Source organism: Rhinoraja longicauda, chromosome 17 (genome assembly GCF_053455715.1).
Source record: "Rhinoraja longicauda isolate Sanriku21f chromosome 17, sRhiLon1.1, whole genome shotgun sequence".
Lineage (NCBI taxonomy): Eukaryota > Metazoa > Chordata > Chondrichthyes > Rajiformes > Arhynchobatidae > Rhinoraja > Rhinoraja longicauda.
In genome coordinates, this window is record NC_135969.1 from 26,270,038 (window position 1) to 26,285,794 (window position 15,757).

Genomic DNA, 15,757 nt, shown 5'->3' on the forward strand with positions numbered 1-15,757 from the left:
CACACTCCAAAGACGTACAGGTATGTAGGTTAATTGACTGGGTAAATGTAAAAATTGTCCCTAGTGTAGGTTAGTGTTAATGTGCGGGGATCACTGGGCAGCGCGGACTCGGTGGGCCGAAGGGCCTGTTTCCGCGTTGTATCTCTAAATCTAAATCTAAAAGAAAATAAATCAGTGCAGCAGCTAGGACAACGGGACTTCATACCCCAGTATAAACTCTGAACTTGAAGTGGACAAGATGGTGGCAGAAACGTGGCAACTCTTGTATGCTACCTCAGTGTAATCTACTTTGTTACACTTGTACTTAAGTATGATTGTGCCTTTGTGTAGTAAGTCACACTGAACCGTATGCAAAAAGAGATTTTCACTGTACCTATGCACATGTGGCAATAAAGTACCATTCAACCATTGGTTGAAGAGTGCCCAAGACTCTCAGCAACCATCCAGCTGTTCAAAGGAATGTCACTGCATGTCGTATTTCCCCCAAACAAGGTAGGAGAACCTTTGTTTCATGTGTTCTTATGGATACATTTACTCCAATAGTGCAGAACCTCCTCAGTAGTGTACTGGAGTCGAACCTTTGGTTGTATGCTTACAGTTGGGTATGAGTGGGCATCTATGTTAAAGAAGATCAAGGTGAAAAAAAAGTGATGAGTTACATAATTCAAGCTTATGTAAGCAACCAGTCGGAATTATTGGCCAGCTGCCCTATTGGAAAGTTAAATATACAGACACAAATAAATACTGTTTAAGAATAAGGGGTAGGCCATTTAGAACGGAGATGAGGAAAAACTTTTTCAGTCAGAGAGTTGTAAATCTGTGGAATTCTCTGCCTCAGAAGGCAGTGGAGGCCAATTCTCTGAATGCATTCAAGAGAGAGCTAGATAGAGCTCTTAAGGATAGTGGAGTCAGGGGGTATGGGGAGAAGGCAGGAACGGGGTACTGATTGAGAATGATCAGCCATGATCACATTGAATGGTGGTACTGGCTCGAAGGGCCGAATGGCCTACTCCTGCACCTATTGTCTATTGTCTATATTGCCAAGACAATGTTAGCCAGGCAACTATAAATCTCATTCATGGAGGTTTGCAATGGAGAACTGCCAACAGTCATTCTAAATTCCATTAACCTCACAATATATCTAAAATTCAGCTACACTGAAATTTCTCCAATTTTCTAACCTAACCTTAAATCAACATTGTTGTTTTCGTCACCTCCCCCCACTTCACACACACTGTCCTTCCCTCCTTTTCCTGGGTTCTCACTTGTTTAACATCTTCCAGGTAAACTGTGAGATATTAATTCTGAATGCTGCATCCTAACCTGCTGAGGGTTACAGTATTTTCTTTTTTTATTTATGAAACATTGAAAAACATGCATCAAAATCATTGTTTTATTTGAAAAGCACAATTTGAAAAATAACTTTCCAGTTGTTTAAGCCATTGGAAAACAGTTACACAATACCCTGATATTGGAATGGAATAATGGAGTTTTCATTTTTCAAACCACACAAATCCATAACAATGTTTAATTTACTTTCATGTCTAAAAGTTTAAACAAAGGTTGAACACCAAGACTGCTCATTATTTTGCATTTTCATCCAGCATGCTTTTGATTTTGATTCATGAATGATTTGGCAGTTCCCCCAAGTTTATTGTCCATGGCCAATAATTATTATTACTAGACCAAGTGTACCCGTTGGGCCCAAACCTCTCCTGCATTGGTGCAGCACCCTCTCCTCCCCCTTCTCCATCTCCCCATCCCCTCCCCCTCCCCTTCACTCCATCCCCCTCAACCCCCATTATCCTCCCTCCTCCTTATCCCTCCTCCCCTCCCCCTTTCCCCTCCCTTTCCCCTCCCCCCCACTCCATCCACCTCAACCCCCTTATCCCCCCCCTCCCTCCCCTCTCCACCCCCCCAACCCCTCTTATCCTCCCTCCCTCCCCCCCCCTCCCTCGGAGATGGATTTAAACTTTAAAATGTGAATAACTTTAAAAATATAACACCGAATTCAATGAAACTTCTTGCATTAGCACCAAAGGGACCACGGTGAGTAAGGTGGGCCTAAAATTGTCGCGCTATCATGTACCGTTTTGGCTGTAGTTCAGGAACAAACAAACAAACAAATTAGAGTTTTAGTATATAGCTGAACAGAATGGGGATTAATTGAACAACTAGCATTACGGAAGACACTAAATCTGGCCATTGTTCATCAGGATTTATCACAACCTGCAACTGATTCAGGTAAATTAAATCCCATTTACACAAGAACTGAAGTTTATATAAATACTGTCCCTGTACAATGATGTAATGGAAACAGCATATTTTCTAACTCAGAATAATGAGCAAAAAGGGAATATTGATATTAGAAGTTTCCCATGGGGGTTTATTGATTATATTGATGATGACTTCAGATGAAAGGTTTCATGTCCATATTGTAATTAGGCTACATTTGATGATACCATCAATCCCATTTTTATTCAAGACAATAAGTTCCTATCAAACATGCAAGGTATTAAAGAGGAAACCTATTTTATGGGTCTTTTTTTTCTGCAGTTTCTAGAGATTCTGTTAACTAGATAAACAGACTTTACTATCACATTTTTTTCAAGTTACATAGAAACATAGAAAATAGGTGCAGGAGGAGGCCATTTGGCCCTTCGAGATAGCACCGCCATTCATTGTAGAAACATAGAAAATAGGTGCAGGAGTAGGCCATTCGACCCTTCTAGCCTGCACCGCCATTCAATATGATCATGGCTGATCATCCAGCTCAGTAACCTGTACCTGCCTTCTCTCCATACCCCCTGATCCCTTTAGCAAAAAGGGCCACATCTAACTCCCTCTTAAATATAGCCAATGAACTCGCCTCAACTACCTTCTGTGGCAGAGAATTCCACAGACTCACCACTCTCTGTGTGAAGAAATGTTTTCTCATCTCGGTCCTAAAAGACTTCCCCCTTATCCTTAAGCTGTGACCCCTGGTTCTGGACTTCCCCAACATCTTCCCGCATCTAGCCTCTCCAACCCCTTAAGAATTTTATATGTTTCCTATAACCCCTGATACCCTTACTAATCAAGAGTCTATCTGTCTCTGCCTTAAAAATATCAGTTGACGACCTCCCCAACCTTCTGTGGCAAAGAATTCCACAAATTCACCACCCTTGCGTCCGTCATTATCAACATTTTTAAATATCAGATAATGCTCTCTTTTAAATTTTAGGAAATATCTGTAAAAACTCTGTACGTAAGTACAGAAAATATCTGTACTGAATCAAGGGATATGGGGAGGAAACGGGAACGGGGTACTGAGTTTGGATGATCAGCCATGATCATATTGAATGGCGGTGCTGGTTCAATAAGATCCCCCCCTCAGTCTTCTAAATTCCAGCGAGTGTAAGCCTAGTCTATCCAGTCTTTCTTCATATGAAAGTCCTGCCATCCCAGGGATCAATCTGGTGAACCTTCTCTGTACTCCCTCTAAGGCTAGAATGTCTTTCCTCAGATTAGGTTGGTTGAGCCTGGTTGGTTGGCCCTTTGAGCCTGCACCGCCATTCAATATCATCATGGCTGATCATCCACAATCAATAACCTGTGCCTGCCTTCTCCCCATATCCCCTGATTCCACTAACCCCTAGAGCTCTATCTAACTTAAATTCATCCAGTGAATGGCCTCCATTGCCTTCTGTAGCAGACAATTCCACAAATTCACAACTCTCTGGGGGAAAAAAATATATTTTTTGTATGTTCTTAAAGCAAGACTGCTCCATCTTTAGAGATGGGTGATACAGCAGTGTTAATACATCAGGACAACTGTAAGCAGCGTAATGATTGAAATAACTCCCAATCATTTAACAATAAAGGTGATTTTATAAAGCACTCATTAAGGTCTATTAAATTATTTTGGATGAGGGAAGGGAGAACTGACACCTTAAGATGAAAGCAAACATATTCACGCAAACTCTGTCTAACAACCACCCTCCTCTCACCCACTTCAACTCATTTTAACAAGCTTTACTATAGTGCAGTGAAGGTGATGTCAGAAGGACAATTAAACACTTTGTATTTTTATTACACCAGGAGATTGCAGTGAGCAAACAACTTACAAATTTATTTACTCAGCAAACAATTTATTTAGAGTCTGCAAACTATAGCCAACACACACATGTTATAGAATATACTTTATTTCTTTTCTGCTAAATAATTTTCTGGGAAAAAAAATCCATTTAACCTCTGAGCAGTAAAAAAATTACACATATGCCAACATAAGCTGGTTTCATTATGGCCTAACTTTAAACAAATGATTATGAAAATGCAAAGATAGCTCTTTATAAGTATACTGAGAAATTCACAACTGTTCTTAGCTTTAGACTAACCTGTTTTGATCTTAATGTTCCAGCGATAGCCATCAACTTTATGTACGGCAAGGAATCGGGAAGAGATCTATCTGTTAGCGTTCACTGTGTGAAATTCTTATTTCATCTTCATTTGAAGTATGAACGTAGAAAAAAAATGCTTTCAAAGCTAAAATGAAGTCATGGAGTTTGCAGGCCTGGCATGGGTCATAGAATTAATAGAGGTGATATATCAACAGTGTAACATTGCAAATTACTTGGGGTTCAATGGTATTTTTGTCATTATGTAATTTCATTGATAACATTAGATACAACAATACTGAATGATATATTAATCTTGTGTTTGGTAACGTCCTAAATTATTGCTAGGTAGAACACTTGTGCGTTTGATGATGGTTGGCTAATATTATAAAACTTTGTGTTTGTATAATGAAAACTCATCTTAAATTTAAACACCAGAAAAGCTAGAAGATGATGCAAGATTCATACAACTATCAGTAAAATGCACAACTAAGGATCCAACTATTCCTTATCTTTTGTTCCAGATGAGCTCTGTTAATTCATATTCATACCTTGTAATTCATGTCAATTAATCATTCTCATAAGTAAAATACTCAAACATATAGAGAGCCCACATACACTGAGAAATTCACATAATCAAAGAGATGAAACCACATCTCATCAATACCATGTGGTAAAAATAAAGTTACTTTTGAGCCAATGCTTTTTTTAAAGTATCTTGTATTAGGAATTAGCTCTAAACTTTCAACATTTGGTGCAATGAGACAATTGATAGAGCTGAACTTTGCTTCAGGTGTGCACCTCTTGATTATGTGCTTGCAAACTTTTGTTCACACTTGCTCAACTTGCATATACTTGCATCTGCATCTTAATACTGTGCATTACAGTTATGTCAATGATTCGTATAACCTTTTGAAAAGAGAAAGAGCTAGGAAATAACAGCAAAGGTCTTCAGTAGAAATAAAATAGTAAACTTCCCAAAGGAAATGTCATCTAGTTCTTACACTTAACTACAATGTTAAGTGATCTAAGTTAACCCCCTCTAAATATATAGATAAAATATGCTATATTTTTTGACATAAACAATTTAAAATAAAAATCAGTTGTAAGGAAATCGATCAAATACTTGGTTGCTCCTTTTTGTATCGTCTCATTTACCACATCCATGCTGTATGCAGTTGAATAACATCTACTGGCTAAAACTATCTGGTCACAGGCCAAAACTTTTCCCAGTAATAAACAAGCACACGGGCAAATAACCAAGTAGCTGTCATGAGATCAATGGCTTATGTGTCACTATGAAAGCATGTAATTTCACTCAGTAACCTGCAGCTGTTACTGAACATGCTCTTTCATTTACCTATCTAAATTCCCTGCCAAGCCTTTATTACATTTTGTGTTCCTCCAACTTTCTTTTCAAGGCACTGTAAAATCAAATCATCCAACCATGATTATAGCTGCGTGATTAAAACACGATTATGTCCCTTATCGTAATCACAATCTCAGGATGCCAATTGACTGCCACTGTGATTATCCTCATCGCTAACAAAGAACCAAATTCACTACAGACACTTCAAACATATTAATGATATTGATGTGTCCTCTGACTATTTGGTATGGGATCAAAAAGTAGCCTTTAAGTAATGGTAACCCTTGTTCCTTAGAGTTAAAAAATGACAATTTTACATTAATGACCTCTTGCTAAAAGTCCTGAATGCATACAAAATTATCTACTTTCATTGTATATACCTCCCAAACATTTATTTTCATTGTGAAATAAAACCTGTGAATATGATTCCTCCTGGCAACTAAATACATCAGACATGTAGTACTGGTGACCAAAGATGATTTTTGCCCAAATTAATCCTTCAATTAAATCAAATAAAGAGATCTCTAAAGAGCAAGATGAAAGAGTCAAAATATATAGAAAAAGGGGACCGCACTGTAGCACAAGAAATTATTACCCTTTATCAATATGGAGCAAATAGAGGACAACAGTAATCAAATATAGCAATGAAATTATTGATACAATATTCTTGGTTGTAACCTTATTGACATAAACCACAAGTACTAAGAAGGATTTAAACTAATCCCTTAATCGTGTTACATGAGTTGTCTGCCATTATCCTGGCTTTTTCCAACACTTTTAGTATCTTTTCCTTAAACCTGTAAGCAAACTGCAAGCTTCTAAAAGTCAAGAGTAAAAGTCCAGCAGATAATATTCCAAGAATATTCCTAGCTTCTCTATCAATAATTACAGATAGCGTATTTATACCAAAGCCTTTCACACGTCAATGCGTAATTGTTAAATGTCAAGTGTACACAGATTAAAACCACATTTTCTTTATTAGCACAGTATTCATTGCAAGCTTGTCACTTTTCTTGTTGGAATGCTCACATCCTTGCCCGCTTATTTTTAGAACTCTTTTTCTTGAACGGTTCTCTCATTTTCCTTTTCCCTGTGTTCACATTTGACAATTGCCTGAAATGTAAAGAAAATTAAATTAATAACATGTTTTATTTGGCTCTGTTGCATATCTGTTGATAAAGTGCAAAAACTCATAGAATTCCATTAGTTTAAAAACAAGGTGCCTCAACACTGGGCGAGCCAAGTGAATGTGTCTCTGGAAAGTGGGATGTCGATTCACACTAGTCGAGCTCCTGTGTACCCATTAAACTGAATAGAGTGACAAAGGGGGGCTTTCCTAAAGCTTGGTAAATTTAGATGTGAAACTGCTGGGGCACACAGACTAGGAAGATCCTACTTTTGATGAGAGTCAAGAGTGTGTTTTATTGTCATATGTCCCGAAACGGAACAGCACTCTAGGCTCATAATGGGGAAAACATGAATAATTTATAGAAGAAATGAAAATCATCAAAAAACTGCTAAAAATTGGAAATCTGACAAAGGATAGCAACTTGAAACATTGATTTGTTTCTCTAAGTGTATGCCAAGGTTTAAAACATTTGAAAGGTGGGCCAATAAATGACAAATGGAATTTAACTCTGACAAGTATAACATTTTGCACTTTAGCAGGTCAAACAAAGGTAGGACTTACACAATAAATGGGAGAGCCCTGGGGAGAATTGCAGAACTAAGCGATCTGGGAGTACAGATGCATGGTTTCTAAAAGTGGTGAATCAGGGTAACAGTGTGTGAAGGTAGTTTTTGGCAAGTCAGCCTTCATTGGGAAAGATATTGAGTATAAAAGTCGGCACATCATGATGCTCCTAAGCTGTTGGCGAGACATATTTGGAACCTGTGGGCAATTCAGATTGCCTAACGATAGGAAAGTTGGATAGGATAGGACTTTTATCTTTGGAGCTTGGAAGGCTGAGAGATTGCCTTATTGTGGTATACAAGACCATGAGGGGCATGGATAAGGTGAATATTTTTTCCAGGGTAGAGAATTTTATAATGAGAGGACATGTGCTTATGGTGAGAGGGGAGAGTTCAAGAAGGACCTCAGGGGCAACTTTTCACTTAGAGGATGATCATGTTAGCTCAGTCAGGAATAACGCTTCCTCTGTTTTAGTGTAGAAGGAATAGTAGTTAGGTCGCTGGTCTGCTCCTCCTGCAGGATGTGGGAAGTCAGGAAAACTTCCAATGTCCCCAAGGACTACACCTGTGGGAATTGCATCCACCTGCAGCTCCTGACTAACTGGCTGCAGACGAACAACCTCAGGATCGTCTGAGAAAATGAGAGCGCAATAAGTAGGAGTTACAGTGAGGGGGGTCCCAGGTAAGGTACAGGCAGAAAGTAGATGGGCGACCCAGAGAAGAGAGTGTAGAAATCCCCGGGGTCCATCCCCTCAAAACCAAGCATACCCTTTTGGACTATTCAGAGGAGAGCAGCAGTAGCAATTAGGTCTGCAGCACCAAGCCTGGCTCTGAGGCACAGTGGGTGGGGGGAAGTCAGACAGGGCTATGGTATAGGAGACTAATTAGATCAACAATAATGATGAAACAGGGTATAGAAAAGCAACCAAGAACCTTGTGTCATGGTGTCAGAATAACAAACTCTTTCTTACTGTCAGCAAGACAGAAGTATCGATGTTGACTTATGCAGGCAGGGGTCTGAACACAACCCTGTCCTCATCAATGGAGCTGCCTTAAAAATAGTCCACTGGTTTATGTTCCTGTGGATCCAGATCACCAGCAGCCCAATCTGGTCCCTTCACACCGATGCCGTGACCAAGAAAGCACAACAGCATATTTACTCTCTGAGGCATCTGAGAAGATTCCGCACGTCCATGAAGATTCTCTTGAACTGCTGTAAATGTGCTATAGAAAGTACTCTGAAAGTACTCTGTCATCTCAGCCTGGTATGACAACTGCTTTGTTCTTGACCACCTAAACCTGCAGAGAGTGATGAACACAGCCCAGTCCATCAAAGGCTCGTCACTTCCTTCCAGTCCACTTTCACAGTTTGTTGCGTCAGGAAGGCTGAAAGTATCATTAAGGATGCTTGCCATCCCGCCCATTCTTTTTACTCCTCTACATTTTGGGAGACGTTACAGGAGCATGAAAGCTTGGACTTTAATTTTTTTGCACTACTTCAGATTGCACTACAACCGTACCATTATTTTTCTGTTTTTAATTTATTGTTGTATTTATTGATGTAGCCATCATTACCAAGTATACTATATACTCTACAAGCTTCATGCAAACAAGCAATATCATGGGACACTGGTGTGTATGACAATACACCAATCTGAATCTGAATTCTGCAGAACAGAAAAATATCAAAACATGTTCACACAATAAGCTGTGAAAAATGTCTGTCCTGAAATAACATATTAAGATTTGAGGCAAATTTGATCAATACAATCAAACTCTAATAATTATCGAACAAATGAAATTATTCAGTATATATAGGAGAATCACAGAAAAAAATATTCACCTGACATGAATATTTGACGCAATTTCCCATGGAGAGAATTAATGTGCTTAACTCTAATGGCAATAAGATCAAATGCATGTGCAAGCTCACTAACTGGGCAAATCTGGCTTTTCACCATAATTATGATGTAAAATGGAATCCCTACATGGTGGCTGTGGAATTTATTAATATATCTGGAGTTTTTAAAGGAAGTTTGTAACTGAAGGTACAAAATACTTACTTTGGAACACATTGTTATCAAGATCTAAACAGTGAATCCAATTTGTTTGCAGGGAATTAGTTCTAGTTTTTAAGTATAACAATTACATGTTTTAGTACAAGGAATTATCTAGATAATTTATGAGACAGGATGATCATAATATTTTCTTTTCAGTACATTTTTATGATTTTAATTTTGAACAATCTCAAGAAAAAAAGAGCTGAGTAACATTCAAGGAAAATGAAATGCAAACTCAGACTTAGACATGCGACTAGTTTTAACATATAGCCACATTTTGTATTTTCTTTCTTATATAGTTGCAATGAGCTAATAGAAAAGCAGAACAAGCTCATTGGGCTGAATGACCACTCTGATCTTCTGTATGTAAGACAATCATCGTTTATCAAAATCATTGCTGCAAAAAAATTAAACACTAAATGCGAGTTTTCCATGAAGACAAGTTACCTAACTGCAATCACAGCTGAACCAGATTGGCAATCAACAATTTCTGTTCTCCAATTTTGAAATAGCCTGGCTCCAAAAGTGCTAAATGCCTCATTCGTACACAGAGTAATTGTGTATCAATTTATTTTAAAAAATCACTTCTTCATTATCTCGTGGAGTGGGGGTCAAGGAAAGAGCGTTCACGTTGCGGCCCTGTTTCCACCAATCTTTCCACCACCACGCACAAGAAGCGCAAGAGGCCATTGTATGCAGATGCCAAGAAGTGTGTTCAGCTCTGGCTGAACAATTTCTAATCTTGTGATGTGGACTCGATAAGAAAATCTAGCGGAGTGATGATTGCCTTTCAATAAAGTCACTTACTAATTTGAAAGATGGTCTCTTAGTGAACATTATCACTTGTGTTTTCATAGATGAATGAACCTAACACTGCTGATGTGCATTTTATCAGACCACACAGGCTTCCAGACTGTGGTCATTATGTACACAAACTGAATGGGAATATTTTAATCAAAGTTCCAACATAATGCAAGAAGCATCCATTTTCCTTTTAATGCTTACCATCAAGTTAATGATTAATACTTGAGTGCTGTATCAAGCAGAAAAGGCAGAGAGAAAAATGGCAAGATTTTGCAAAATACATCATTAATTATTTGATATGTCCGCAGGAATTTCCAGTTATTACGCGTATAGGATGCAAAATGTCACAGCTATGTGCAATAGGATTACTGTGTGAAGTTGCAAGAATAACAACAAGTAATTAACTTCAAGCTAAGTTTATTTAGCACGAGGATGCAAGGCTACAGTCCAAGACGCAGCTCAGGAACAAGATGACTCCCCCCGGGTACCACGCATGTGCAAGATAACCTCTTGCAGGAACAGCATATGTAAAACCCAACATGGACTGGACTGTGAATATAGTGACTGGTCGACATCCCCTTTCCTTAGCTCATGTTCCATGTCAAACTAAATATCATGCGAAGTGGTAAATATATCAGGCCGTATACAAAATGCAGTTACTGCTAAAATAAGCATACAAGGTAGGAGGTTCTACATGCTATGGTCAAAGAATGAGGTACTACATACTAAATGCTAAACACTATAACCAAACAAATGTACACACTGTAAGACACAAACTTAAAGTCACAGCATAGTAAAGAAGTGAATTCAGTCTTGGTATTTAGAAACATAGAAAATAGGTGCAGGAGTAGGCCATTCGGCCCTTCGAGCCTGCACCGCCATTCAATATGATCATGGCTGATCATCCAACTCAGTATCCCGTACCTGCCTTCTCTCCATACCCCCGATCCCTTTAGCCACAAGGGCCACATCTAACTCCCTCTTAAATATAGCCAATGAACTGGCCTCAACTACCTTCTGTGGCAGAGAATTCCACAGATTCACCACTCTGTGTGAAAAAAAACTTTCTCATCTCGGTCCTAAAAAACTTCACCCTTATCCTTAAACTGTGACCCCTTGTTCTGGACTTCCCCAACATCGGGCAACCCCTTAAGAATTTTGTAAGTTTCTATAAGATCCCCCCTCAATCTTCTAAATTCCAGCGAGTACAAGCCGAGTCTATCCAGTCTTTCTTCATATGAAAGTCCTGCCATCCCAGGAATCAATCTGGTGAACCTTCTCTGTACACCCTCTATGGCAAGAATGTCTTTCCTCAGATTAGGAGACCAAAACTGTACGCAATACTCCAGGTGTGGTCTCACCAATGCCCTGTACAACTGCAGCAGAACCTCCCTGCTCCTATACTCAAATCCCCTCGCTATGAATGCAAACATACCATTCGCTTTCTTCACTGCCTGCTGCACCTGCATGCCTACTTTCAATGACTGGTGTACCATGACACCCAGGTCTCATTGCATCTCCCCTTCTCCTAATCGGCCACCATTTGGGATTTGGCTTGCTGACACGACCTGAGAGTGTTCAGTGCAGATTCTCAGTGGTGTTCAAAAGCAGCTTAGCCACAGGCACTGGCACCTGAACCTGAAACTGCTCAGTGTCCATTATTGCTTGTCCATCTCTTGTGAGAGCGTTATCGTCGCTTGACCCAAGTCCAGTATCCTGGTGATCTGTATCAGTGTCGCATGGATCTAGCAGTGCTGGTTGATCTGGCTGTGCTGGGGCAGGCTCACGTACAGGCAAAATGTGTCTGCGATTCCTCCTGTACAACTTTCCTTCTGAGTGGATAAGGTATGACCTGGGCTCCTGGCATATTTCCTTTACCATGCCCATCCGGTTGTAACCTTGTGGGGTCTGTAACCGGACAACTTGTCCTTCCATCAAAGGCTGAAGTAGCATCACAGAGCAGGTCAATCTCAAACCAGCCAGAATATGAGTCCACTAGCACCAGGTATCGCTGGCCGAGCCATTCGAAAATGTCTGTTGCTACTGTCGACCAAGGCAGGTCCAGAACCGGATGCAGCAGAAGTGGTTCTCTCTGCTGGTGTAACTGTGCTGTTACACACAGAGCATGACTGTACCTCCTTGTTGATGTCATCTGCCATTGTTGGCCAGAAAACTACAGTTCTTGCTCTCCTTAAAGTAGCTTCTGCACCAGGAAATCCGCTCCATGGAGCGTTGGAACACCTCACTGGCAGAGGTGAGTCCGAATGGCATCCTCAAATATCTGTAGCGACCAAAAAATGTGCTAAAAGTGGTTAGCATCAAAGACGTGTGGTCAAGTGGAATCTGCCAAAAAGAGTTCTTAGCATCCAAAACAGAAAACACTGTTGTATTTGACATGTGTGCAGCCACTTCTTCCACCATACACATAGGGTGATGTGGCCATTTCAAAGCCGTGTTCAGGTCTCTTTGATTGATGCCTATTCGGATCTCCTGTTTGTTCTTCTTGTTGGTGATAACCATGGATGACACCCAATTAGTTGGCTCAGACACCGGCGTGATGACACCCAATTCCTGCATTCCGTCCAGCTCTGCTTTGACTCTGTCCTTCATAGCCAAAGGAATGCGGTGTGCGGGACAAACAATGGGTCTCACATCCGGGTCAAGTGTCATGGAATATATTACAGGCAGTTTCCAAGCTCATCAGTGAAAAGATCGTTATACTCTGTTTGAATTCGATGTGACATCTGATCATCTTCATTGAGACGCAACTGGTGAACATCCTTACTGAATGAGACAAGCCCCATTTGCCTGCATGTACGTAGCCCTAGCAGTGACAAGAGCATCCTCCTGGACTTGGTCAGATTCTAGCTGGTGAACTAGGCTGTTGTAGGTTTGTTGTGTGGACTTGCAGCACCTTTTAAGATGATTCAATTTTTTACAGACATGGCACTGTTGATCAAAAGCTGGACATTTGTCTCTCGCAGCTGCATGACCACCTCCACAATTGTTGCAGTTGGCAATATGCCGAGTCCCAGCTTGTTTTGATTGTTTTTTTCACTCTTATGTAAGGCTGTTGCTTTCTCATGAACCCAGCCTGGACTGCATCAACATTTGTGACAGAGCGCTGTGGAGAAGCCAGCATTTTGTTGTGCTCTTCAGTCATCTCATGAATTTGACTGATGGAGACCAGCTTAATTAGTGTCAAATTACTATTATGCAGTAGCACCTTTCTCAAATTGTCGTTATAGATACCACAGACTATCCTGTCTGATACGTTTATCACAGAGATCTCCAAAATTGCAGCTTTTTGCATTTATCCTTAAACCGCTGACATATGATTCAATTGTCTCACCAGCCTTTTGATTTCGTGTGTTATACTTGTGCCTCTCCATAGTAACTTAGGTCTGAGGGCTGCATATCTCCCGAAATTTCCTCTTGAGGTATTCAGGATCATCTTTGGATTCCGCGGGAGGATGTTGCCTCCGTTGGCAGGGTCTATCACGTCCCTCGCGTACACAAAAGACCGCTCAAGTTCAATGGCCTCCGGTCCCGCCAGATTGAGGAGAATGTATGCTTTAGTGCTTGTTAGAGTGTGCCACCGCTATTAAAATGTCATATTCTTGTTCGAAAATCTGCCATTTTTCGCCGATGTTGCCGCTGAAGCAAAGTGGGTCTGGCCTCCGGAATGCATCCACCATGTTAAATGAAAAGCTGCTGGCTGCACCGTCTAGCAGGTTTAGTTAACTGTCCTCGCTTGAAAAAACAAATCCAGGTCGTAGAAAAACAAAGCTCATGATAGTTTCGGAATGAAACTTCTGACAGCATGTATGAAGTTGCAAGAATAATAACAAGTTATTAACTTCAAGCTAAGCTTATAGAGCACGAGGATGCAAGGTTACAGTCCAAGCCACAGCTCGCGAACAAGATGACTCCATCGGGTACTGCGCATGTGCAAAATAACTTCTTGCAGGAACAGCATATGTAAAGCCCAACATGGACTGGACTGTGAATACAGTGACTGATCTACAATTACTATAAACCGAAGACTTATGAGAATGAGAATAGCTGCTACAGGTTTTCAATCTTCACCACAAGTAGCTTAAACCTAAATACATTAGCATCAACCTATGACTGAAGTGTGAAGAGGTATTTTAAAGGATAGATGAGGGATTAACAAAAATGAAGTTACATCAAGAGTGTTTCAATGTCATATATCCCAAAAAGAACAATGACATTCTTTCAGCAACACAATAGAATATGTAAACATAGGTTTTGCATGTTCCTTCCTTTGTTTGCTCTCCATGCCCATATGGTTGGAGCCTTCCTGGCTCTGTATCCATCATATGAGCAGTCAGGCCCAGGGATTCCCATGATTTGAACCACATTTAAAACAGGCAAGAACTTGCATATTATCACATGTGACAATATTCCACCTTCCTCTCGTGAGACAGAATGTGAGATGTTTGCACCGTCTCAACAGGCTTATGCTAGATGGAGACAAGGGCTAATAGAGATCAGCAATTGAAGACAGGATGGGGATCTTGCACTGGTGAATGTCAATTTTGTATTGGGAGCAAGGATCTGCAAGTTGGATTCAGGAGTGGAGATGGCAAATGTGAATTAGGAACAGGAGAATGAGGAGGGTGTACCAAGATGTGGAATGATTAGGATGGGCTAGCTGGGATATGGAAGGGATAGAAGAGAATTTGGTTCAGGGAGAAGGGGAGGGTGGTTAGGATGTGAATTATAATTCTTACCCCTTTATCAAAAACCTCCTGGCTTCCGATTTAAGCAATGCCAATTCAAAATTCAGACTGCTTCCCAATTCTGATGAGAATTTGGAATGCTCTGCTCCCAATTCCATTTTGCCAGAAGCTAATTCCTACTTGTGCAGGAAGGAACTGCAGATACTGATTTAAACCGAAGATAGACACAAAAGGTTGGAGTAACTCAGTGGGATAGGCAGCATCTCTGGAGAGAAGAAATGGGAGACCCTTCACCAGACTAGTCACGGGAAAAGGAAACGAGAGGTATAGATAGTGATAGAGATATAGAACAATGAAGGAAAGATATGCAAAAAAGTAACGATGATAAAGGCAATAGGCCATTGCTGGCTGTTTGCAAGGTGTGAATGGGAACCTGGTGCAACTTGGGTGGGGGAGGGATGCAGAGAGAGGGAGTGCAGGGGTTACTTGAAGTTAGAGAAATCAATATTCCTATCACTGGGTTGTAAGCTTCCAAAGCACACCAACATCTCTACTTCCTCAGAATACTAAGGAGGTTGCATATTTCTTCTCTCCAGAGATGCTGCCTGTCCCACTGAGTTACTCCAGCCTTTTGTGTCTTATCAACTTCTTGCAGATGCACTGTAGAAAGCAACTCATTGTGAGGCATCACAGCTTCATATGGCAACAGCTCTACTCAAGATCACAGGAAATTGCAGTTGCAGATATATC

At 40.4% G+C, this 15,757-nt stretch overlaps 1 protein-coding gene across 4 annotated transcripts in view; it reads right to left on the reverse strand.

Moving 5' to 3' along the window:
- Nucleotides 1-4,083: 4,083 nt before the first annotated feature.
- Nucleotides 4,084-15,757, reverse strand: part of rad18 (RAD18 E3 ubiquitin protein ligase) — a 149,019-nt gene continuing 137,345 nt past the window's right edge. For all 4 annotated transcript variants that reach the window (XM_078414417.1, XM_078414418.1, XM_078414416.1 and 1 more), the window contains exon 13: nucleotides 4,084-6,858. In XM_078414417.1, the coding sequence (XP_078270543.1) occupies nucleotides 6,771-6,858 (88 nt within the window). In that variant the 3' untranslated portion in view covers nucleotides 4,084-6,770. The remainder of the gene's footprint in view (nucleotides 6,859-15,757) is intronic.